The sequence below is a fragment of the Emys orbicularis genome, chromosome 6, assembly GCF_028017835.1.
Source record: "Emys orbicularis isolate rEmyOrb1 chromosome 6, rEmyOrb1.hap1, whole genome shotgun sequence".
NCBI lineage: Eukaryota > Metazoa > Chordata > Testudines > Emydidae > Emys > Emys orbicularis.
This window is the reverse complement of record NC_088688.1, coordinates 96,067,897-96,095,017: the sequence shown is the minus strand read 5'-3', so window position 1 is coordinate 96,095,017 and position 27,121 is coordinate 96,067,897. Positions and strand designations below refer to the sequence as shown.

Below are 27,121 nucleotides of genomic sequence, written 5' to 3'. Positions count from 1 at the left end.
ATATACACACAATATATGAGAGAGAGCTCCAAATTGGAACACCAGGTAACCCCCCTATTTTCACAACTTTGGATCCTACTCTGGATCTGAATTTCACAATTCATAGAATCATAGAATCATAGATTATTAGGGTTGGAAGGGACCTCAGGAGATCATCTAGTCCAACCCCCTGCTCAAAGCAGGATCAATCCCCAACTAAATCCCCAAATGGCCCCCTCAAAGATTGAACTCACAACCCTGGGTTTAGCAGGCCAACACTCAAACCACTGAGCTATCCCTCCCCCCCTCCGGACCCTTCTCTAACATATATTAATATTCTTTTAAACAACCCTGCTGTTCAGCGGATAGGTCATCTGCTTGCTGTGGCCCTGATCCTGCAATGGAATCTGCTAGTGTCAGGGCTGGTTCTAGGTTTTTTGCCGCCCCAAGCAAAAAAAAAAAAAAAAACACCTCAGAGAGCGCAAGAATGCCAGAATGCCACCCCTGGAATTCGGCCGCCCCAACCACCCGGAATGCCGCCCCTGGAATTCGGCCGCACCAAGCACGTGTTTGGTTTGCTGGTGCCTAGAGCCAGCCCTGGCTAGTGTAGGCCCTTCCACAATGGGCTTAATGGGCTCTGAGCATACATAAGGGACTGTACTAGTAGATCTTACCATAGGATCAGGGCCTATGTTATCTGAAGTCAAATGGAAAAGATTTAGCCTGCTGAGACCACAGTACAGGATTCTATGTTTCCTTTATTTCAGCTGATATCACAACAACCTGCATTCCCTGAACTACTTTAGCTGTTTGGAATATTATTACATGATGCAGAAGAAATAGACAACCCAGAATTCAGATCCTGGCAGGAATGTAAAGGAGGAACTGCCTTTCAGCTATTCTGTTTTAATTTTTTATTCATGAATATTTTAACTTGCTTTTACCCTAGACTCTCCCTTTCTTCCTCAACCGCTCTGTCCTGTTGAGATATTGCTGACCTTTTTGCTTGAATCAGCCATGAGTCCCAACATGTGAAGTAAGTAATCCATATAGAAATATCAGTTTAAGTATGTAAGGAGCATGGTATTGTCTGTGAAAATTCTGTCTAAAGTACAGTATAATAAACACGTATTTAGTCATATACTGATTGGCTTTTATTGCTCCTTCTCCAAGCCACTTTCCCCCTTTTTATTCAGCCTGCAGGTGTGGGAAATGGGAATAGTGCATACCCACTCCTAGCCTCTCTAAACTGCCCCTTATATCCTAATCAAAATAGCTCAGGATTAAAGTAAAATCATCATAAATACCAGTACAAAGGTTGATTCTGATTTTTATTGTAAAGCAGATTTTTAGGACCAAATTTAGCTCTGGATTAAGCACATACAGCACCCACTGGAGACAATGGAGTTAATCAGGATTTACTGTGGTGTCAAAATTTGGCCCTCACAGTACATCAGTAAAAGCAGCATTACTGCAGTACTTGACTGACATCCACGAACACCAGTGTTACAGCTAGCTATGGAATGAGAACTTAATATAATTTTGTTAGGAAAATGGACACATAAGAAGGCTTTTTATAGCAAGGGCTGAGATTGGACAGTGGCTGTAGCAGAACAAAAACGGATCAGATTTCAAATGCACATTGTCTTACCAGTGGTTTGGCAGCTTCCCAGGCTCACTGATATGTCATCGAGTGCCACCAGTCCACAGTCCCAAAAGCTTTTGCACCAGCTCAAAAACACCACCTGCAATTTATGAAGAACATGGGTCTCAGGTTTATTTAGTGAAACCTGGCATTGTAAGCAGTCCTGAAATTTTAGACTTTTCTTTGTGCATTAATAATTTTTTATTTTTTAAGTGTTGAAAATTTTTTCCCAATAATTTTTGTCATGTCAATGTGATTAAAACATTTAAATTAACTGATTTTTAGACATAAAAATATCTGTCAGTACCAATAAAATAATCTTTCTCCATTTAATTTTTTAAAGCTAATGATCTCTGTCTAAAAACAGATGCCACTAATTTAAAGTTCTCTCCACACACAGTTATGATTTTATTAAGGCACACATCTTTATTAATATAGGAGAAAGAAAATCTCTAAACTTGGATCTCACTTCATGAAATTTCCTCTGCAAAAAAAACAGCACAATTTTAGATTGTTTTCTATTATACTAAAAGAAATTTTTCACCCCAAGAATGGTTAGAGTTGAATCAAAATATGGGCAAAAAGGCATATTACAGGTTTGACAAGATCCATGTTATTCTACAATTTCTGAAAATGAGAAAATATAATATAGCCAAGAACAGAAGGTTCCCATGATTACATTCAACTCTGATAAACTGAAAAATTGCATACTGTATTCTGGTTTTACAGTCTAAAACTCTAGCATGCAGTTTGGTTTCATGCAAACCACAATATTATAGTGACTGTACATATCACTCTAGAGCAGTGGTCTCCAAATTGGGGTGTGCGCACCCCAAGGGGTGTGCAAGAGGATCCTTGGGGGTGCAAGGCAGGAGGAGCGCTTTTTTTTTTTTTTTGCTTCGTCAGGCGGGAGTCTGAGCGGCTTTTTTTTTTTGCTTCGGCATGGCAGCGGGTGCGTGCTCAAAAATTTTTTACCGATAGGGGTGCGCGATCAAAAAAAAGTTTGGAGACCACTGCTCTAGAGCACTGGGATTTTGAGTTTTCCAGATAGTGTACACAATGCTCTGGTGCATTTAGCCAGCAATTCAGGGGCAGAAGCAGGCCTCAATGCAGGGAAACTGGCGTTTCCAGAAGGTTGCTGTAGAGCTGGCACAGAAGGGGACTCCACATCCCTCTGAATGGAGTCTCCACTTACTTCTCATAGGCCAGTGCAGAGGTGGGGGTTAGATGGGGAAAGAGGTATGACTAGTTGGTCTATAATTACATAAATCCAATGATCACAAACTATCAACTAAGAAGGGTTGCAGCTCTTATTACAAACAACTCAGGGACCGTAATAGCAGCTGTAGAGATGCTGACTGGCTGTTTCACACCATGCCCCCCCCCCCCCCCCCCCCCACACACACACACACACGCTGAGTGTTCCAGTGAGAATGCTGCTTGAGGACAGTACAAAATGGCACTGGCATGATTGGCAAGAATAAAGACATTGGGAATTTTAAAAAAAATGTTATGGATGCACTAGGGATGTAAAATGTTAACAGGTTAACCGATAAGCATGAGTCTTATCGGTAAGGTATTCCAGTTAACATTTAAACTCTGCTGCAGGATCCCGGCTGTCACGCTGCCCCACACTTCCACCTGGGGTCCCAGCTGCTGCACCCTCCCCCCCACGCCCGGGGTCCCAGCTGCTGGCCACAGGTCCCGGCTGCCGGCCCTGTGCCCTGGTGCGGGGTGGCAATGGAGTCCCCAGCGCGGGGCCGGCAGACAGGACCCTGGGTGCCGGGCCGGCAGCGGAGTCCTTGGTGTGGGGCTGGCAGTGAGCAGAGTACCCAGGCGTGGGGCAGCAGGAGAGCCCCAGGCACACACGGCGGCAGCCGGGACCCTGGATGCACTGGGCAACAGTGGCGCCTAATGGTTAAACATTTAACCGGTACCATTTTAATAGTTTAAACGTTTACTTTTTTTAAACGCTATGGGATGGCCACCAGAAAAGGCCCAGGTATGCTTCAAAAATAAAGACATACAGTACTGGGCTTATAGAAATTAAATTGCTCCATAAAATGGGATTCTCTACAAACGAGATCATATTACTATGCAGCCTGAGGTCGAAAATGCTAAGCATGCTCCATAGTGCCCATCTGGGTACTGAGAAGTGTAAGAGGAGTCCAAGATGTCCTATTTTGGCCAGGCATGAATTCTGCCATGAAAAATAAAGTATTCAAGTATGTAATCTGCAATCAACACAGCAAACAGAACCACTGAAACCATGTGAGATTTCTGATTGCCCTCCGATCAAGGTTGGTGCAGATCTATTTGAATTAATCAAGAAAATACAAAGCTTATTTGCTGTACATATTGCTACAAAGCAGTAGATGGGCAAATAATAAAAATTGTGTATCTGACCATAACAGAAGTAATTTGCTGCCATCATTTTTGGGAAACTTTTCAAAGCTATTCCATTGTGATGAGACATGACTTAGTGGCTGCAGCCAGGTATGTTTCTCATGGCTGATTCACACTCCCGTACAAACTGTTAATCCCTCATTTGAAGCTGCACATTTGAAGTTCCCTGCTCACTTACAATTTTTGGCTTATGCTGAAAATTAGTTGTTATAAAAAACCATGTATATACTTTTAATCACTTTTCACTGTCTTTAACAGGACCTGTGGTGCCTGCTAATATAGTTGTTAAACAGGGTAGTGCCAAGTTGCTTAACTATGTAATATTTATTAAAACCTGCAAATGCATTATGAACAGTCAGATAACCACAGTTAAATCTTAAAAGAATACATGAATTCAATTGCCTGGCACTGAGCAATTTTTACTGTTCAAAAGCATTTTATATTCAACACCCGTAGTCCCAGCACTACGGATTGTTTATTTTCTGAATTGTTACAAACATATAGTTGTGGGGCATCACAAGTGTTCACAACAGCTCAATGCGTAGTGGACTAGAGTAGGGTTCCAGTCTCTTTCTAATCATGCTTTTGAAACCTTTTGCTATGGAGATATAAAGTTTTCATCCTAATATGATTAAACAAATTGTAAGACAATTCTCAAGAAACAAGCGCAATCTATTCATTAAAAATGCAGTGCCTTGGAATAATTGACACAATGACATATATAACCACTATGGCATATGTTAACATCTATCACTATAAAATAAAAAGTTCAGTGTGGATGACTTTTGGCTACAGAGATGGTATTTTCATAAAACCCCCAAGCTCCAACTTCAAGAAAGTGGCATGTGAATGGATGAGTCCAGATTTTACAATTCTTAATAGTGAAACAATGTTTCAGCACTTTGGGCCTAAAGCTGCACCCAATTCAATTTTTCCATTGACTTCAATCAGAGCAGGATTCCTTCCTGACCCCAAATCTGATGATGAGTATGACGCTGAGCATGTCAGCAAGACAAAAGAGCCAGGCGTCTAGGAAGAGGATTTTCTGTACCACCTCAGAACACTTGCCCTATGATCCATCTCTAGGTGTGGCCACACTCTGCCGCTTCAGAGGAAGGCAAAGCCCACTCCTATTCCTTCCTCAGAATACATCTGGCCAATTGTGCATTGGGGGGAAAAATTTGTCCTGACCCCTGCAGGCAACAGGTTAATGCCCTGAAGTGTGAGATTTGATTATAATCATTGTCTTAATACAGAGCTGCATGTGTTATAAGAATGATGAGGGCAATGCAAGCAATCCTGTTCTCCCCATGGCCCATAAAACAAGGGGATGAACAGAGAGACTCTTGGGGCAGGTCTACACTAACCCCCCAAGTCGAACTAAGGTACGCAACTTCAGCTACGTGAATAACGTAGCTGAAGTTCAAAGTACCTTAGTTCGAACTTACCTCGGTCCACACGCGGCAGGCAGGCTCCCCCGTCGACTCCGCGGTACTCCTCTCGCCAAGCAGGAGTACCGCAGTCGACGGCGAGCACTTCCGGGTTCGACTTATCGCGTCCAGACAAGACGCGATAAGTCGAACCCAGAAGTTCGATCGCTCGCCGCCGAACTACCGGGTAAGTGTAGACCTATTAGATTCAGACTCTCAAGGCCTGAAGGGACCATCCAGCCTACTCCCCACCCCACATACATAGTCCGTACAATTTCTCCCAGAAGATGAATTAAGGTGCATCTTTTTTTAGAAAGCGTAATCTTGTTTTAAAGATTCCAAGCAATGGTGAGTCCACCACCTTCCCTGGTAAACTGTTTCAAAGTTTAATTCCCTTCCAAAGGATGCTACAAAGTTGCATCGTATTTCAAGGCTAAATTTATTTAACTTCAACTTCCAGCTATCAGATCTCCTTATGCTTTACTCATCAAGGTTGAAATCCCCACCCCACTCTTATGCTCAGATCTCTTTTCTGTGTGTAAGCACCTATAGACAGCAATCAAGTCCCCACACTACCTTTTCTTTGATAAGCTGAATACGGGGAGCTTCTTAAACCTCACTTCATCAGGCTTGTTTTCCAGGATCTGACTCACTTTTGTGGCCCTCCTTTAAACTGACTAGTATTTCCACATCCCTCTTCAACTGCAGACACAATAACTGGACACAGTATTCTCGCAGTGGTCTTACCAATGCTATGTAGAGAGGCAAGATCACTTCCCTTGATAGTCCCCTTTTTTACATCCACAATTAACCCTTTTTGCCACAGCATTGCATTGAGAGCTCATATTAAGATGCTTTTCTTTGATGATTCCCAAGTCCTTCCCTGAGTCACTTTTTCCAAGATAGAGTCTCACGTCCTACAGGTATAACCTGCATTCTTGATTCCCAGATGTATTACTTTGCATTTGGTTCTATTAAGAGGCATTTTGTTGGATTGTGACCATTTAACCAAGCAATTCAGATTACCCTGTAAGAGTAACCCATCTTCCTCATTATTTACTACCCCACCAGTCTTTGTGTTGTCTAAAAACTTTACCAGCAAAGATTTTCTATCATCATCTAGGTCATTAATAAAAATATTAAATAGTACTGGACCAAGAACTGATCCTCGGGGAACCCACTAGAAACAGCCCTGCTCGTTGATATCTTTCAGTAACAACTACATTTTAATATCTGTCAGTGAGCCAGTTTTTAATCTATCTAATGTGTGCCCTGTTAATTCCATATAATGCAAATTTTTAATCAAAATGTCATGTGGTACTAACTCAAATGCCTTGGAGAAATCTAATTATACTGTATCAAAACAGTTGCCTTTATCAACCAAACCTGTAATCCTGTCAAAAAGAGACAACAGGTTTGTTTGACAAGACCTACCTTCCATGAAACCATGCTGACTGGCATTAATTATATTTTTCGATATACAGTTACCCATTAGATCTCACAGAAAGCAGTATGATGTAGTGCTTTTACAATAGGTATTGGCCAGTCAAGGATTTAACTGAGTAAGTACTCAATTCTTCCCCCAAAAGATCCATTTATTTTAGTTCAGGCTTTTAGCTTTACCAAGCAACAAAGACTATCAAATGTGCAGTTCTGTCCCAGTGTCTGTATGTGTACCTTTAACCTTGCTAAATTCTACCCTTGTTTTTTGAGGTAGTGAATGACATGCTACTGCCACGTGGCTTAATGTTTCCATGGCTACTTTGCTGGCTTATGCTCAGGAAAAGTGGATTTTCCAACACAGAAGTAGCATAATGCAGTGTGTGAAGTTGTCTGGTGTTCTCTTGGTGTTTCTGAAACCTTCCTTTAGTTACATTCCTTGTGCCATTGTGAGGAATGGGGTAGAAGACATTTTTCTTTACCAGATCAAATATATACACCCCTTATTTGTCCCTAACATCTTTAATTGTAATTTTGGCCCATTTAAGCATGCTTGCAGCTCACCTGTCAGTTGGATGGTATCAGTATGTTTTTCAGTCTTATTTTCATTTCAGGTTTGGCCTCAAAATCTGTCCTTCATACTGCACCTAGCTCAGTGGTCACCAATCGGTCGTCGTGATCGACTAGTCGGTCCTAGAGGATCTCCCAGTCAATCATGATCTCCGGCGGTGCAGTGTGGTTGCCGCTAAGGCAGACTCTCTGCCTACCCCAGCCCCATGCTGCTCCCGGAAGCAGCCAGCACAGCCCCGCGGCCCCGGGGGTGGGAGGGCAGGAGGTCTCCCTCTGCGCGCTGCTCCTGCCTGCAAGCACTGCCCCCCGCGGCTCTCATTGGCCGGGAGAGCTGCAGGGGTGATGCTTGCAGAGAGGGGCAGTGCGTGGAGCCACCTGCTCCTGCCCCAGGGGCGCGTTGCCCCCTTCCAGGATCGGTGGGGCTGGGGTAGGCAGGGAGCCTGCCTTAGCCTCACTGCACCCGCTGCCGACCAGGAGCCGCTGGAGGTAAGTGCTGCCCGGCGGGAGGCCACACCCCAACCCTCATTCCTGAGCGCCCTCCCGGAGCCAGCAACCCATATCCCCTCCTGCACCCCAAGCCCCACCCTGAGCCCCCTCCCAGAGCCAGCACCCCAAATCCCAGCCCTGACCCCCCTCCCAGAGCCAGCACCCTGTACCCCCTCCTGCACCCCTACACTCTGCCCCAGTCCGGAGCCCCCTCCTGCATGCAAACTCCCTCCTAGAGCTTGCACCCCTCACCCACTCCTGCACCCCAACCCGCTGTCCCAGGCTCAGCCCAGAGCCCTCTCCCACACTGCAAACACCTCAGCCATAGGCGCCGACTCTGTGGGTGCTCTGGGGCTGAAGCACCCATGGGGAAAAATTAGTGGGTGCTCTGCACCCACTGGCAGCCAAGCTCCCCCCTCCCAAGGGCACCGTGTCCCCGCTCCTCCACCTACCTCCCAGCGCTTCCCACCCAGCTGCCGCTGCCAAACAGCTCTTTGGCAATGGGCTGGGAGGGAGGTGGAGGAGTGGGAACCTGGCGCACTCAGGGGAGGAGGTGGGGCCAGGACAGGGATTTGGAAAAGGAGTTAGAATAGGGGCAGGGAGGGGGCGGAGTTGGAGCAGGGTGGGGGTGGGAGAGGGTGGGGCGGGGCCTCATGGAAGGGGTGGAGTGGGGTTGGGGCCGGGGGCAGAGGGGGGTCAAGCATCCACCAGCAGGAGCAGAAGTTGGCGCCTATGCCCTTGGCCCCAGCCCAGAGCCTGCACCCTCTCCCTGCCCCAGCCTGGTGAAAGTGAGTGAGGGTGGAGGAAAGCGAGCAACGGAGAGAGGGGGGTGATGGAGTGAGCAGGGTGGGGCTTTGGGGAAGGGGCAGTGCCTTGGGGAAGGGGCAGGGTAGATCATGGGTTTCCCTTAGATTCAAAAAGTGATCTTGGGCATAAAAAGGTTGGAGACCACTGACCTAGATGATGACTGATTGTGATCAAATTGAGCCTTGCAATATTTACATTTATATTAATTTTGACTTAATTTCTTTTCACAGGGTAATTCTTCCATAAGAATTAATGCATGCCATAGAGGAGAGAATGAGAGGGCAGAGTGTTCAGCTCATGTTTTCTTTATTTAACATGACAGATGATGAACAATATATTTATTATGTCAGTCCAGAATTATTAAAATACCTCTTGAGTTTGTGTGCTATCCTGGAGGTTAAATTAGGAAACATTAATGGATGCAGTCAGTTGTTGCCAATATTATTGAAGTTAAAAAGTGCTTTCCTCCTTTACCTCTGCTTTTTGCAGTGAGTAATGGGAGATGCCCAGGACGTTATTCAAGCATCTGTTTACAAATCTTTGCATCAATTTCTCAAAGAATGTTTGATTTATGTTCCAGTGCTTACTTAATTTCCTTGGTCTACAGCATCAACAAAAATCAATGATCAAGTCTTGTAATTTATCAGCCACGTATCAGTAATTGGTACAGAAGAAAACAACATATTCATATTAAATAGAAAACACAAGCATGCAAGTAATGATGATTCAAAACTCATCTCTGCCATGATACAAAGTTGGGTTTTGGCTCGCAGGTAATATTGAGTTAGGTTGAATGATTCCCCATTCTCTTTTACCTGTACCAGGAGGATTGAGGGTGAAATCTGTATTTATGCAGTCTACCTGCTCCTAAAAGGGGAGGGGAAATGGGAGGCCCTGCTGTAAGTCTCTTTGCCAAGGAGGAAACAGGCAGTAACTTTGATCTTTCCAAGGAGAAAACACCTGACATAGAAGCCTGCAAAAGAAGCCTTAAGCCTAAGAGGAGCTAGGCAAAGGACCATTTGGGAGCCCTGCATGAAAAGGGCAAAGCTCTGAGAAACAGGAAGAAGATCCAGCCAGACCATGATGTAGAATAGGAAGCTGGGTTTTTCCTTTTGCACTGTTTACCTCAGAAAGGAGAGCTTTGGTTCAGGCAGAGAGTTAGACCACCCAATCAGACAGGAAACTGAGGCACTGGCACAATCTGAGGATGGGATGGTAAACCGTGCCCTGGCAGCAGGTTATGTTGCCAGAGACTGTCATGCAATTTAACCTGCAGTATTGCTGAATATTTGATCGGAGCCTAATGAAAACAGAGATTATAGTATAATTGCATTTTACAGCATTAAACACTACTGTACATTTTTGTGAATTTGACAATAAGTTTCAGAGAATGTTTTCAATTATGTTGCTGCTGAGCACTCCCTCTCACTACCCAGCAATAAGTTTCCCTAGTGTCAGTGGCTGTCCCCCAAGTTGATGACTTTGTCGCTGACCACTGCTTAGACTTTGGAAAACACACTGCTGTACAATGTACTCTGTGAAAATAATGGGATGTGAATGGCTGTTAAACTCAAATCCATTAAAGAAATCTGAACCAATGATTTCAAAAATTATCAAGGATTTTAAAAAAAAAATTGTAAACCTATATGTAAACCTATGAGCAAGAAAAAGATGTTTTTGTTTTAAAACTTAAACTAAGTGTGAAGAATTTAAAAATATTTGGCATTTAGTCTCAATTTTTAAAACAGAATCTCCAAGTGCTGAAAAAATGTTAACAAATTAGCAAAGAAGGTATGAACTATTTCATTCTGCTGAAGGGCCCAGTCCTGAGAAGTGCTGAGCACATTCTGGAGAGTGCAGAATGCCCTTAATTCCCACTGAAGTTTAGATGAGGCAGTTCAGCCCCTCACCGCACACACTCAACATCTTGCATGCGTAGGCCCCTTAAGCTCAATTCCACTGAAGTCAATGGAAAGCCTGCCATTGACTATGAGGGGAGTTGGGATGGGCCTTACATTAGTAGGAATAATTATAAACTTTACATAGCGCAAAGAGATATTGATAATCTTGCCAAATCCACAAATGTTGCATTCCGATACAAATACAAATGTGCTAAGGTGTAATGGGCCAGTTCGTAACGTTTTCACAAAACAAAAGGTTGGGCCTGATTCTTTCCTCTGTTACGCTGGTTTTACGCAAGTGTAACTATGTTAAGATAAAGTTTCACTAGCATAAAACTAGTATAGCAAAGGGGAGAATCAGGCTGATTGGCTCAAGGCTTGTCTAGATTGAGAAAGTTGTGACAGTTTAACTTTAATAGGTTTTTAATCGAACTGGTGCAAATAGCTGTATGGACATTCTTATTTCAGTTTAACCCAGGTTTATTTTGGTTAGCTAAATTGATAGAAATTGATATAAGCTTAACTGAAATAAGTCACTCAAACCAAAATAAGAATGTCCACACATCAGTTTAACCAAGTTGGCTTAAAAATCACACTAAGTTAAACCAGTGCAACTTTCTCACGTTACAGATTACTCAGATAAACTGTGTATGCAAATGCTATGGATTGTAAAGAACAAAAGAAATTGATCTGAAAAGCTGGTGCATATTGACTTGGGAAAGCCTGGTAACATCAGCTAGTAACATTTGGACAAATAAAGTACAAATAGATTGCAGAAATGAAGAAGGGAAATGGGAAGCTCACAGAACAAATTAAAGCCACAGACTCTTACTGCCACATCTATATTCAATGGATTACATTATCTAGCAGAGAATGCTGTCTGTACAGAAAAGTAAATAGACTAATAATATGTTATGAATCCCCCAGAGTCCTGCTAGATTTCCCATGTCCTAATATTATGAGTTTGTTCCCTCTTTAATGAAACTGTTTGGTTCTTAGATTTTTTTATTTTTTTTTTTTTGCGCAGGGGGAGGTTTTGCCCTTGGACAGAAGAGTACCATCATATATCTCTGGCCACATCATTAACATGATAATATCACAAGCTGTGTTAGACACACACAGAACCTCTTGGAAAGTAATATTAAGTGCAGAGAACAAAACTGAGCAAGCAAATAAATGTCAGTTAAGTAGTGCAGAACAACAACTAGGCTGGCATAATGGGGATATAATATTCAATCCTCATCTAGCTGCTGTGATGAGTGTAGGAGGATTTATATTTCCTAAGTTTTTAAATGATTATTTTCTTTAACAGTTTTTCTAAGGTGTTATTTTCAAAAGTGTATATCAAATGTCACAGACAAATGGGTATCAAATACTGATCACCATATTTTGAGAAATCTTACGTTATTTGAAATTTTAACCATGAATTCTCAGAATGGGATTTTCAATGGCTGAAGTTTTAGGGCCGTTTTCTTTCCTGGTCCACACTACCCCCCCACTTCGGACTAAGGTACGCAAATTCAGCTACGTTAATAACGTAGCTGAATTCGAAGTACCTTAGTCCGAACTTACCGCGGGTCCAGACGCTGCAGGCAGGCTCCCCCGTCGATGCCGCGTACTCCTCTCGCCGAGCTGGAGTACCGGTGTCGACGGCGAGCACTTCCGGGATCGATCCAGGATCGATTTATCGCGTCTAGACAAGACGCGATAAATCGATCCCAGAACATCGATTGCCTGCCGTCGGACCCGGAGGTAAGTGTAGACGTACCCTTTGGGGGGCGAGGTTAGTTTCCCTGCTGCTTTAAGTTGCACACCCACAAGTTCTCATGAAACAGCCATCACCCTTCCAGCTCAGAGACTGCATGGGAGTCCCTTTGAAACCTGACAAAAATATGCCTTAACTGGACATAGAAGTTACATGTTAGGTAGTCATACGGCTCTATTCCCTCTTTCACTTGATGTTGGAGGGGGAACAGCCCTTTATAAATGGTGACTTCGCTGTGATTGTCCATGCTTTCATGACTTCCAAGACTGGATTATTTTAACTCTCCATATTTAGGTATACAAAGACCTTGACAAACTTTTTGTTAACCCAGAATACAACAGCCCAGCCCCTCAGCAACACCAGCCACCAAGTGAGCATCGGCTTGATGCTGTGTGTTCTACACTGGCTCCCCACAGCATACCAGGTCAGGTTTAAAATCTCAGTTCCAGTCTTCAAACACATCTGTGGAACTGGTCCAAGGTATGTTAGAGAGAATCTCCCTCTCTCTTTTTCCATGTTAATGATCTCCCCTGGTGGTTGTGTTTCTAAGGAACTAAGAATGAATCTATGTTCCTGTCAACTTAAAGGGTGAAGCTCATGAGAGTGGGAGACAGGGATTTCTCAGTGTAACAGTGTGGCTTGCCCCTTAAGAGCTAGAGGTCTGGGGCCAACCAACCATAGTTACCAAGGGGGCACACCTGAGCAGGGATCTGCTGATTCCCTTATAAATGGGTAGCAAAAAGGGGCAGAGAAAGGAGTTCTCAGGGAGGACAGAATGAAGTACAGAGGCTGCTGGAAGTGACTAGGCTCCAGTAGAGAAACCTGGAACTTGGAGAGTGAGACTACCAGCAGGAAAGACCTGGAACGGACCCGATAAGGAGGTAAATGGATGGACTTGAGAATTTTGTTTTGAATGTTTGTTAATTTAATAAAGTAGAATTTGAGAAGGGCTGTGCATGGACAAAAGGGTTTGAGAGTTATTGAAGAAACACCTTGAAAGAGAAAACTGAGATGGGGGGGGACTGCTTGCAGGGCTGCCCTGAGGCCATGAGGGGGTACCCTTGAGATGGCAGGCCTGTTGAAACTCAGCAATAAGGACAAGGTTTTAGAATTCATTCCTGGAGAATAGAATGATCACTAAATTCACTGCCCTCACAATGGTGTGTGAAACTTACTTGTTTGATTTTGCTTTCCCACAAGTATAACTAAAACCAACTCTGATGTAGAGCGAAGAAGGAAGAAGAGCAGAAATGTGAAGACAAGAAAGAAGAGGGAGGGGGGAAAGGAGAGGTGAGAAGAAGAAGAAAATAAAAACTCAAAGTGGCCTCTGCTATGCTGGGGGGCGGGGGAGGGGGAGAATTAGGTCACTGTTCTGCGAGTTTGGTATTATCTAGCCTGTGTGAATGGCTAGATAATATTAAATGTTAGCTTTTGAAAGCTGCTCAGAGGTTTGGAATGTTCTATCAGTCCTAGCAGCCCTGCTTTAACTGGGCAGAATTGAGGCGAGTAAGTTAACTTGGGTTCAAAAGCTTCAATTTAATCTAGGGATGTAGAGTTTATTCTATGTTAAATAAATAAAATATTTTTTCCATGGTTACATACACACACAAATGTAAATTCAAGCTGTGTTGCGCATGTTTGGAACACACTTATTTTAAGTGGATTTCCCCCCCACACATCCCACCTCATTTAGTCTGAATCCACCCCGTCACACATTAATACTGAGATAACAGATTTGGAGTCAATTTCACTAAAATGAAATGCATTTCAAAGAATCCAAACAGCTCAATGTCATTTTTCATGCTACCATAAACAAAACCTTAATAGATGATGGGTTTGATCCATGCCCATAAATGCCAGGATCTTCCCTCTGACCTCCTCATCCTCACACTTGTTCATAAGCATTGCAAAATTTGAAAATGGTAGTTTTTATGTACAGAACCATATGCACTTACAACATGAGCTAAGGACAGAGTAAGAAAGGGTAACTCTGAATTTCCTTCCTTTTCTGAGGTTAAGTCCATCTGTTAACATTATTCAACGTAAGCTTTGTATTCTATTTGAAGTATGTATATTAGAATTTATGACTTGCTTGGGTGATTCATATCCATCTAACATTTGGCATGGTACTTTCAAAATGCCACATTAATGCCTTCTGGACAGCGGCAAGTTTCCTGCTCACAGAATTCAAGCCAGCAAACTGCTCCCAGACTCCAGTTTGCTAATTCAAAAAGAACCTTTAAAAATTATACAAACCAGGATCCTCAAAAGTAGAGAGCCTTTTATTAGTGTGAGACACAAAAGTGCTAGTTTCAACAGACAAATACCACTTTGTCCCCAAAATTCATCAGAAAAATCTCAAAACATACCTTAAAAGTTTTGGGGAGTAATGTTTGAACCATACATCATTCCTTATAGTGAAGAGAAAGATGAAGGAAATATGCAATCAGAAGTTTTGTAACTATCATTTTCTGGCAATAGGAGTTTTATAACTTTCAAGATTCTCTGACCAAAGAAAGGAACAGTATAAAGATCTTAGTCTCTGACTTTATTTGCTATTAAGAGGCATCCAAGAGATTACATCACCAGAGACTGTTTGCTATTTCCACAGACACTTATTTAGCCAACCTACTAAGTAACAGCCGTCAACCAAAAGCTTGATCAAGCAAATTACCATGCACATTTAAAAGTTCTTACTTTTCAGTCTAGACTTGTTCTGTCTCAAAAACATATACATGCATCAACTATGATATATTTTATAAATAAAATATGCAGAGCTAGTCACAGTGCCTATTAAGATTGCCCATCTCCCATAAGACAAGACCCTGTTTTCAGTTGCTTATAACTTTGCCAAACTCTAACCATTTGGGCTGAAATTTTCCCTGCCAGGTTTTGGGGACTGGCTGGGCAAGAAGACTAGGTCTGGGAGAGAAGGAAAGATTGGGACGGGGAGTCTGGAGGGGTGAGGGTGGGACTTGCTGGGAAAGGAGACTGGGACTAGAATGAGAAGCCTGAGGAGTGGAGGCTGGGACAAGGACTTATGGATGAGGAAGACACAAGACTGAGATGTGGACAGTGTGGAGGGGATGCGGCAGAAGGGATCACATACTTGGGGGGAAAGGGCCAAAAAAGAGTCTATACCCCACAAAGTACTTTCCTCCATAGCCTGGAATGGAACCCAAGATTCCTGTGTCTCACCATTCCTCTGCTGTCAGCAAATATCTGAAAATCTACTGGCAAAGTGTGTGCCTAATCCTCCTCTAGAGCTGGTCCACACAGACGATAACCACCTGTTGTTATCAGTTAATCTGTTAGTTCAAATGGCAGAGGTCTGTGTGATGGATCTAAAAGTTCCATCCCTGCTGATGACCGTGTGTGTCCATATGATGCCACATAATGGAGTTTGTTTCTTCAGTTTGCTTTTTATAAAAACTAGGAAATTATACACACAAATTGTGTAAAAAGAGCAGTAAAAGGTTTCAAAGCCTACCACTCAAAAGTTAGGAAATGCCAGAATTAAGGTGCCTATACCACCTTAATTTAGCCTTCTTGTGTGTCTGCATTATAGTACAGTCTTTAATTACTTGATGACACACGGGATGACCCCTGCATCATCCAGTGCATAGAATGGAGTTGCTCTGGGAATGAATCAGGATTGTATAGTAAAGGAAAATGACGTCTGTGGGGCCCCTGCTTGGTTTGTTGCAGAAACTAGAAGGTGTGCGGGTAAGGCAGTTGAATACTGCCCCGGAGAACTGGATTCTATTCTTGCCTCTAACACAGAGTTCCTGTGTGATGTTGAGGAATCACTTAAAAACCAAACTTATCACAGGTGGTCACTAATTGTGTGTTCCTCATTTTCTGGATGCCTAACTTGTAGAAATGCTGAGCACTCACAGCAGCAACTGAAGTCAATTGGAGCTGTGCTTTGAATACATAAAGTGCTATGTAATGTAAGTACTCTGAAAAATCAGGTCCTAGGTGTCTCAGATTGGGCACCCAAATTTAATGGATACATTTGACCTTAATCTCTCGGTGCCTTAGTTTACCATCTATGAAATGGGGATAATAATATCCCCTCATCTCACAAGGGTGTTATGAAAATAAAGTCATTAAAGTTTGTGAAGCACTCAGATGCTATAGTGATGAGCACCATAGAAAAACCCATGAGGAAATTAATAATTCTGTCTTCATAGCAGGCTTTGAATAGTTTCCAGTAAATGAGGCCTGGGGCCATCCACTGAACAACAAAGAACAAAATATTGAATAGCTGCTCAGTAAATGAGCACCATCCATTGTGTGTCCTGAGTGAGGCAGGGGTCCTGTCAAAAGAAATAGTATGTGATTGTGTAATTAAAGACTCTCATAATACATATGCATAAAGAGGCCAAATTAAGCAACCTTAATTCTGGCATTTTCTAACTTTTGAGTATTTGACTTTGCAACCTTATTAAAGTTCTTTTAATGTAGTTTTGTGTGTGTAATATATATTTATACACACATGTATACATATATGCCTTGTGAAGGCAATATAGATATTGTCTTCAATATGCTATTTGTCTAATCAAGAATTTGTAAAACTAAACTATATATGGCCATATAGAGAACTGTAAAACAGTGGATTCATTATACAATTAAGATATTCTGTTTGTCATTACTTATGCAGCAAGAACAACTACTGCATCATTAAGCTTGCAACTTAGTTTCCACTATAAGCCCAATTTTGCCTTCCAATCAACAAAAAAGTCATATCAGCCTTAAAATGAGTAGGCTGAGTCTACGCTCAGGTAGGGTTTTTTCTCAATTTTAAGTAAATTGGATAAAGAGTTCCTAAATTAGGACACCCTCAAAGTAGGTATTCTCCACAGCTCAGAAAGTCGTGTGTGTGTGTGTGTGTGTGTGTGTGTGTGTGTGTGTGTGTGTGTAACAGAGAAAACAGAGAGAAATAAACCTTAAGTTTACAGGACTAACATTGCTGAGACCTACTGCACAGTATAAAAATTTAGCTGATTACAAGTCTAGTTTCGGAAGTCATTAACTTCTGAACATGTAATACTGCTCTACTGAGCTGAATACAGAACATCAAAGAACTGCTGAAGACCCAAGGTTTCATTAAAAAAAAAAGTAAGCCTCTAGTCCTTTCCCTTGCAGAGAGATGTGTCCCTATGTAAATCTAGCAATGGGAAAAGGAATACTTGTCTGCTTGAAGCCACAGCCAGTTAGACTTAATCAAGGCCCCAGTTACATACATACCATTCTATCACACTAGCCTGGTCAGATAAATGAGAGAAAGTTGGGTGTCATCAACATATTGAAGGAACTATAGCCCATGTCTCCTCACAGACACGTTTTACAGCCTGGTATGTACCTTGAACAAGAGTAGTAGCAAAACACATCCTCTCAATACTCGGCACTTATGCCCTGAGGGGGTCTCTTATGCAGTTACACAAAGCTACCCCACAGTATCACTCAAAGAAAGGAGCAGAGCCAATCACAGAAAGCAATGGAGCCAATCACAAGCAATTCTATCTGCTACTTGTCAGGAGAATGGACATATTAGCGCACTGACAGATCTACTGGTGCCAATTAGCAGGGTACTGTTCTCATCTATTGCATGGGGAGTGGTGTCCTAAACCTATATCACCACTGTGGTTTCTGTAAAGTTCCCAGACCTAAAATTAGATTGGCTGGAGTCAAGGAAATCTGAGGCCTCAAAATATCAGCAAAGTTAGCCCATGAAATCCTGCATTTGGGCACTCAAACTGATATTTAGTAGGTGCATAAAGCAGATTTCTCTGTCTTTGTGCCTGTCTGGGATTGGAGCCCACATATGAAATTGGGCATAGTCACTGTGTGTGTGTACCACACATACCGTCCCCCCCCACCCACACACAAGTATTCAGGGCTATATTTAATTAAATTGACTGTTTGCTAAAAAGAATGGCAATACCATGTGGCAGACTTGTGAAGACAGGACCATCTTAGGGTTCAAACAGCAGCATCTCATCTTGTCAAATTTTCAAGTCTGTACCACAACCTCTTAAAAGTTTTAAGGAGCTCTGTAAAAGTATTAATGTAGGTCAGGATCTATGACTGCCTGTCTCTGTCTCCTTCTGCATTATCATACTGTTCCTGAAGTTCAATTCCCTTCTACTACTGGTCACTTGTAGAAGCATCAGGCATTAACATTGTTTAAGTTTACTATCAAACTCTCAAAATCTAAAACAGAGTGTCATCCATCTTTTTCATACCGTGATCCAACATTCAGCCGCTTGCAACTGGTCCTCCTGAAGTGTGTCCCAAAATCCTTTGCACCATTTGCAATGATGTTCCAAGGGTATGTCTACACTACAGCTGGGAGATGTGATTCAGAGCTTGGGCAGACATATATATGCTAGCTCTTTTTGAGCTAGCTCTCTAAATATAGCAGGGCAGCCGTGGTGGCACGGTCAGTAACTTGAGCTAGTCACCTGAGTAGAATCCCACCTGACCCCCTGTGTACACACTCAGGTGGCTATCCCGAGCTGTCACCATGGCCACGTTGCTATTTAACATGCTAGCTTGAGCAGAGCAAGTGTGCGTATGCCTCCCAGTGCTGGAAATCACACCTCCCTGCTGTTGTGTAGACAAACCCCAAGAGAGGAACCGTGATAACTGATGCAATGACTTCGAGGCTGATTTTGATATCCGAGGATTATCTAAGTCAAATTAACGTTGGGGGAAAAGAGAAAAGTAGTAGAAGGAGCGTGATGACCTGCTTGAGGGTTGGTGTGGATGGTTCTGAGTAAAACTTTAATTCACCTATTTTTGGTACAAACTCCAACCAGATTCCACAAAACCTTCACCGATGTCTGTGAACTTGGACTGATTTCTGGGTTCAGGTTGAAACTTGGTAGTTTTGACTAAGAAACTAAGACAAATTCAGCAGTTTGAGCAGAAATTTTTGCTTTTGAGGTTTTGGGCTTGTTAAATCTTGAAAATGAGAATGGCAGCTGCAAACCCCCTTCTAGTTACCCCGCTCCAGCCCTGAAGGGGTTAAAGCATCCCTGGAGAGGGCTGTGGCTGGAAAAAGCAGCCACAGTTGGGGGCCATGCCCCAATCAGGCCATAGCTGGCCCTATAAAAGGGCTGTGGGCCAGAAGCTCAGAAGAGAATCTCTCTCTAGCTTCTGAGAGAGAAGCACCTGGCTGCCGGGAAACTGAGAAGGGTACATGAGGTGGAGCAGTGCTGGGGAAGGGAAGTGCAGCTCCAGCCTGGTAAAACCCCAGGCTGTAGGCCTTGCTAAAAAGGGCCTATGAAAGGTACTGGGGCTACAAAAGTGTAATCTGGGAATAGGCGGAGGCAGCTGGTCCAACCCCCCTTGCCAGTGATGAGTGGTTTACAGACTGCAGTCTGCCCCAGGGAGCGGGGGTTAGATGGAGACTGGCAGTAGGTGGGGATAGAGGGTGGGGGTTCCCCTGGGAGGGGAGACCCAGAATGTGGGGCACTGCCAGGGGGCAGCACCCCAAGATAAAGGGGCACCGGGGTCTGGGAGGGACACGGGGGCCAGGGGCAGGTGAGACACCGGCCTGCAGAGGGCTGGAAGAGCTAATTCCCAGGATGACCAGCAGGAGGCACCGTGCTGGTGAGGCGTCGCCCCGCCACACCCCATGAAGCAAAACTAAAAGTATATGTTCATGGAGCCCATGAGAATCAAATCCACCGAGTTGCACACAGCTATAGCTGTAACTCACAGACTAATATCCTCTGGAATAAAGTGAGCACCAGGATTACTCAGATGGCAAACTTCTTGGGGCAGGGATTATCTCTTCATTATCCGTATGTAACGTGCCTAATATAATGGGGCACTGATCCTTGATTGATGGCCTGGAGGCACAACCTCACTACAAACAAATAATAATGGTAGGATAAACCTGCTAACAAGTGCCCTAAGATTCTGACCATCTGCTGCAAGCTGATTGACCTCCACTCCATCATTGACATCACTGGAAGCTGAAGACTCTCAGCACCTTGCAGTGCTGGGCCAAAGATGATTAACATTCCCTCTAGAAGGGAAGTGAATGAAAAATCTCCATCTACACCTTTGAGAAAAACAAACACAGAAGAAATGCTGGTTGTTACCTTGCAAGGCATAGGCTTTTTGAAGGTGATTTCAGCTTGAGTCCAGACTCCCTTTGGGGATTCCAAGACAGACCAGATTTTCTCTTGAACCACATGATTCTCCTCAAAGATATAAACAGCCAGGGTGTCGCTCATTTTGAAAAATCCATATACGGCATAATAAAACCGCAGACAATACTGCAAGTTTCCTGGCAGCGAGGGGCCATACAGACGTCCAATGTACCCAGGCTGTGAGGTAAACTTTGTGTTCGCCAGCAAGTAATAACCTGTGAAACAGTGCAATTATTGAGTCTTTCTAATAAACCATTCACAAAGCCTATTCACAGGTAAAAGAAGCTTTAGTCATTTCAGCAGATTTTGGTGCTAATGAGAGTTTCCACTAGCAGGTTAATAAATTACATAAAGCCCCTGTTTGTCGTACTCAAATCAAAATCCTAAATAAACTCCCTGCCGTTACAAATTTAAGACTGCACATGGCCAGATTCCAGTCTTCACTAGAGATCAACACTTTGTAGAATAACCTTAAAAAAAACCTCAATTTTATAGCATCCTGCTGGCTCCATTGGCAGCCTGACTCAATTTCAAGGCTAACACTCCCTTATCGGAAGAGGTAATGCTAGGGCACTTGGCACTTTATTCACTGCCAGGTCCTCACTGGATAGTTCATACAGAAGATGCAAGCCTCTCTGGTAGCTATGGTTGAATGGTGGTGAATGCTACACAAAAGGTTCCATATGAGCAGTGTCAGAAACCACAATGTAAAGGATATTCCCAAAACAACCAGATATCCTGAGCCCCTGCCTTGGAGAGGTAAGAGCACTACTGGCATGCAATTCTTGCTTTTTTAATCAGCAGGATGCTTGAATAGAGTTTATATTCATGTGCCTAACACCTCTCCTTATTAAAAAAGTTATGCAAAACTCCTGACTATTATAAATTCCTACAAGTAGTTCATTGCATGCTTTGAAAAACAGTATGGGACAGATCCTCATTGGGCATAAATTGGTGTTGACCTATTGACTTGAATGTAGCTGCATTGATTTATATCATCTGAGGATCTGGCCCTATATTTCCATAGAGAAAGGGCAAGGTTTTTCCTGGCACTTGTGAGGGTATAGTGATGGGAGTGCACAAGGATCCTCCCCTCCTGAAGTGCAAAGGCCAGGCACAATCATAGTCCCTTTTAGGACCTTCATAAGGACGGTGCAGTATGCATGCTCCTTCTATATGACTGGGAGCTTGGGACGGTTCTCAGGGTGCCCACAACTGAGAGTCACCTTACAACCACCCTGCCTCTAGCAAGAGGGACACTTGTTTGTGCTTAACTAGGTGCCAACTCCCTGATACCTCAGTCTGTTAGCTATCTTCTAGGTTATGGCAACTCCTACTTTGCCTTGCAGGTTAACGATAGGTGTACCCCAGTCCCCAAGCCCCTTCAAAGTGTTCCCCTCTAGGGGTCAGCACACTCCAAGAAACATCAGGTTTGCTCTCCCCAAGAGGACAGGGTACATACCAGCTTGTTTGAGTCAACTCAGGATCAGTTCTTGTATAATACCACAGCACTGAGATATATTTATAGTGAAAACAATCATCAGTTTATTATCAACGATCAAGGTTTAAGAGACAGTGAGTGAGGATAATGGAAACATAAGGGTTACATATCAAACAAATCATAACACGATCCCTATAGACTAAGCTTACTTTAAGAGACTACCTTCTGTCTAAATAAATTTATGTCACCCCAAATGTCCTTTGCAGCATTTTCCACCAAGTCTGGTTGAGATCCCATTTTTATGAATGTAATCACACTGCCTGATTACTTCCTAGATGCAGGATAAAAGGGTGTCTTCCTTGCCTCCTGCATATACCCCCACCCCATGTCCATTTTCTTTGCACACAGCTAGGCTAACCCCCATAGCTTGTTTTTTTTCCCACTGTTGCTCCTTTTCTGTTGACTCTCTATGTAAATGGGGCTTCTATTGTGTTGGCTTACAATGCTTAATTTACATTTCGACAGATATGCATCTTACCTCCACTCTGGAAGAAAACCTGTTTTTCTCTTTGGTTGTGACAGATGTTAAAATATATTTTCAGTACATATACACAACTCTTTAACTATCATCTGTACAGACATCTTGCAACAATTCTGAGGATCAGTATGACATAACCGTTTATTAAAGGATGCACATGACACTCTCTGGTGAAACAGAATGTACACGACAGACTCAGGAGACACCTGTACTCTCTATGCACCCCCTCTGTGCCCCTTTGCCAGCTGGCACTAACAGGTTCTTGGGTTACAGAGTTCCCTCTGGGGCAGCATCTCTCTGCCCTACCCCCAATGCACAGCAGTATGTCAATTGCATAGTCTGTTCTGGAATAAAGAGTAATTTAACCTTCATATCCAGTTGGACTTTTCCAGTTAAAAGAACTTTTGATTTACCTAATCCAGTAGTGTGATCTCCTGTCCTATACGCATTAGGCTTTACTTTCACTCTGCTCCAGCCAGGGCCATCCTTGTGATCCTGATAAAAATTACACAGATCTTCCTCAAAATTGCAGCTTGCCTCAGCAGGATTGAAAGAAAATCCTGCAAAAAGATAAACATGCTCTGCTAGGAGGAGTACACCGTAATATGCATACGTATTTGAAGAACAAGAATGCCAAAATGTATTCTGTTTTATCTGTTTGTTCATGACTAGTAATTGGGTGTATTGCAGAAGACAAGCAAACAAACACACACAGAGAGATATTTTATACATATGGCACATAGTCAGGCTGATAAACTATCATTTTTGTATGACAAATGGATGCTCTTTTCTTATATTTTGCCAAGGGGGAAAATATCTCTTTCACAGTCCCCATAAAAATAAATAGGCAACAGACGTCAAAATAAAATAAAATTTCTCCTTCAGGATGTAATGCATAAAGACATCCAGACATTTTTTTCTGTCCTACTCCATTCAAAAGATATCCAGACAAAAAGTGTGTGTATAATAATATTTAGATTTCCAGTGTGATAACCTTCTAAGACAAATATTTAAGATTTATTTATTTATTTTAACAAACCCTCCTTTCCTGAAAGGTAAGTATATGTGTGTGTGTGTGTGTGTGTGTGTGTGTGTGTGTGTGTGTGTGTGTGTGTGTGTGTGTAGTATTTTTTATTTATGGCTACTGACATCTGGAGCTTTGCTCAATTCACATTAGTATTGCATGTTTCACTGCACAAAGGAAAACATCACTATAAATGGTGTAATTTATTAAAGAGTTGAGCTAATCTCTTCATCCATGCTGAAGGCTTTTTGGTTTTCCTGCTGTGTGAAATTCAAAGGCCAGAGAGTTTTAATCTAAAAATATCCCCACCCAGCAGGCTGCTTCTAAGAAAAATGTTTCTCTCTCAAAGATATTCACAGATCATTTTTACAAGTTATTGGGAAAAATCAACATATGGCAATCAGGTGATGTTCCTATAGGTGGTAGGTCATGTCTATGTGAGCTCTGTGGTGGCCTGGCTCAGTCCTCCCTAGCATTACAGTACAGTAGCTAATACAGGGATTGAAAAGTCTGCTTGCTACTGCCAAGTAGGAGCTTTCCCATAGTAAGTGTGGGGATCCATGCTATCAATTTCTGCAGAATCTAAGCTTTAGTTTAGCGCGCACACACACACACACACAAAGTTTCTAGCCCTTGTAGTTGTAAAGATAACCTTCTGGATGTGAACCACATGTAAATCAATGCAGTCCTATCTTCCTGAGTCTTCAGACATATATCTTCCATGCTTCTACTACTACTCATGGTTTTCCCAAGCTACAGAAGACTGAAAACAGACCAGCCCCATCAGCAACCAACCCTATTGCAGCAGCTAGGAGGGCAAGGGAGGGTTAATGTTTTGGAGATGCTACTCCTTACAACAGCTGGAAGACCCTGAGTAGAAAGGAAAAACAGAAAGTAAGTGCTCCTCCTCCTTTCCAGCAGACAAATAGGACTGTGATGGCTTTAAATTTAACAGACACCTACGAGCCAGCTGTGAAAGATGGAGGTGTCAAACAAGGTACAAGAACAGCACTTTGAAAGAAACTGCACCTTGACTCTGGGTGCTGATTGAACTCAGCTTTTCATTAGGGCATTGGCCTGAAGAGCAAGGCCCCATCTTTTGAATCAGCCAGTGGCTAGTAAGTTTAGTCCTCTGACTAGTGGGTGGCTGGTAGATTTTTGAAGACCTGAACTAATATTTGTGCACTTTTGAATCAGGACTCCTAGAAAAAAATCATCAAACTTAATGTCATTATTGTACAACAAAGGATTTCAGATGGAGCTGACACATACAGTCTCCTGGACAGCTGGAGGCAGAGAACCGCTAAAGCCAAGCAGAAAGAGAATGCAATTTCAGAAGTACTCAAAGCAACTAAAGATGGAAATATGGGAATTGTTGACAAGACTGAAGTGTTAAAACGTAACTGAACATATTTCAACAAAACACCAAGGAAATTACTGGCATGAATTTCTCACACAGAAAAACTTAATAGGCCAAAAGCAGACCTGGTGTAAGTGGATGTAGCACCACCGACAACCTAGAGTTCCACGCACTTACAGTGGATAAGAATTTGCGTCAGGATATTTAGAATAAACTGTTTGTTGTGTTCTAAAGAGGTAACAGACTGTATTTAGCCCATCAAATAAACAACATCTGAAAGTTAAAATAGAAAAGGACAATACGTTACAGCATAAGTAATAAATGGATCAAAGCGCAACATTATTGCAAACATAATCAAGAAATCAAAATACATAAATCCCAAGCATAGACTGTTACAAAAATGAGTAAAACCAGAACAGGAGGAGAGAAAACAGTGATACAAAAACTAATTCAATAAACCAAGACTGGTAGATTAGCAACACATCTGGGATCTCAGTCTCATGCCCTCCACAGAATGCATCTTTAAGCTGTGCAGATAAAGTCTGCAGAGACCATGTACAGAGGTAAAAAAGGAAGAAACTGTTTTCCACTAGATCAGTACAAAATGTTTTTTTTTCTTCCCATTTCATAAGATTTCAAAATTGTGACCAAAGGTTTGATAGGAAATCATTAATAATTTTGTTAGAATGTTACTTAGCAATGAAAAGCAACATTCAAACTAAACAGTATTTGGCTAGTCCAGGGACAGACACTGTAACTGCCAAGGGCTGAATCCTGGCCCTAACTGCCCCGCAACAACAATCATGTGGATCCAGCTTAGTTCTGTTGTTGTGGAAACCTAATAAAATCCTGACAGAACTCCCCTCTCAGAGGCAGCTAGTTACTCCATCAACTGAGGGAAGCGAGTAGGCCACATGACCCCAAAAGGTATCTTCCGATTTACAACTCTGAAATGGCGTACCAGGCACGTGGAAGGATAGGACATGTCCCAGTGTTAATCATTGTGGGAAGGATACAGCTCTTGCCAGTCACCTGTGGCCTCCTCCCACCATGGCAACTTGTTTATTTAATTTTGGGCACCTGTCCCAGTCCCACGCTCCCTCAGAGGCATGCTGTACCAGCTTCAGCCTCTGTGGTAATTTGTTTAACCTGAGGGAGATAGAATCGCAGCATTCCAACTAGCATTCCAGTTGCAGCATGGAGCATGCAACTTGTTTGGGAGGAAGGGTAGACCATTCTATTTTGGATCAATTGCCCAAATGAATGACATTCTGTAAATACGTTGTAAAAACTTTCATAGATTCCAAGGCCAGAAGTCTGACCTTCTGTCTAACACAGGCCATAGAAATTCCTCTAAATAATTCCTGTCTGAACTAGATCATATCTTTTAGAAAAACATCCAATCTTGATTTTGAAATAGTCAGTGATGGAGAATCCACCACAACCCTTAGTAAATGGTTCCAATGGTTAATTACCCTAACTGATAAAAAATTATTTCCGGTCTGAATTTGTCTAGCTTCAACTTTCAGTCCTTATCTTGTTATATTTTTGTCTGCTAGACAGAAGAGCCCATTATCAAATATTTGCTCCCCTTGAAGGCACTTACAGACTGTGGTCAAGTTACCCGTTAACCTCTTTTTTAAGCTAAATAGACTCAATGAGCTCAGTATATCACTAGAAGCATGTTTTCCAATCCTTTAATCATTCTTGTGGCTCTTCCCTGAATCCTCTCCAGATTTATCAACATCAGGTAAAATAATCTTCTTTATTCCTACTCAAAATTTAAAATGTTGTGCTTTAGTTTTGAAGCTCTGGTGATCTACAGATTCACAGATTTTAAAGTCAGAAGGGACTATTATGATAATCTAGTCTGACTTCCTGCATAACTCAGGTCATAAAACCCAACCTAGTAATTTCTTCATCAAGCCCATCACTTCTGTTTGCGTTATAACACACCTTTTAGAACAATATCCAGTCCTGAATTCAAGACTTCGTATGATGGACAATCCACCATATCCCTAAGTACGTTGTTTCAATGGCTAATAATAATAATAATAATAATAATAATACCTAGTTCATAATATAGTGCTTTTCATCATCAGATCTCAAAGCGCTCTACAAAGGGTAAATTACCTTCACTTCTGATCTGCATGTATCA

General features: G+C 42.5%; 1 protein-coding gene across 1 annotated transcript in view; it reads right to left on the bottom strand.

The window, feature by feature from the left end:
* The window catches only part of MAMDC2 (MAM domain containing 2), a 94,903-nt gene that overhangs the window by 11,597 nt on the left and 56,185 nt on the right, over positions 1–27,121 (bottom strand). The window contains exons 8-10 of the mRNA XM_065406789.1: positions 22,993–23,139; positions 20,550–20,815; positions 1,631–1,724 (exon numbers count right to left, since the gene is read on the bottom strand). Of these exons, the coding sequence (XP_065262861.1) occupies positions 1,631–1,724; positions 20,550–20,815; positions 22,993–23,139 (507 nt within the window). The remainder of the gene's footprint in view (positions 1–1,630; positions 1,725–20,549; positions 20,816–22,992; positions 23,140–27,121) is intronic.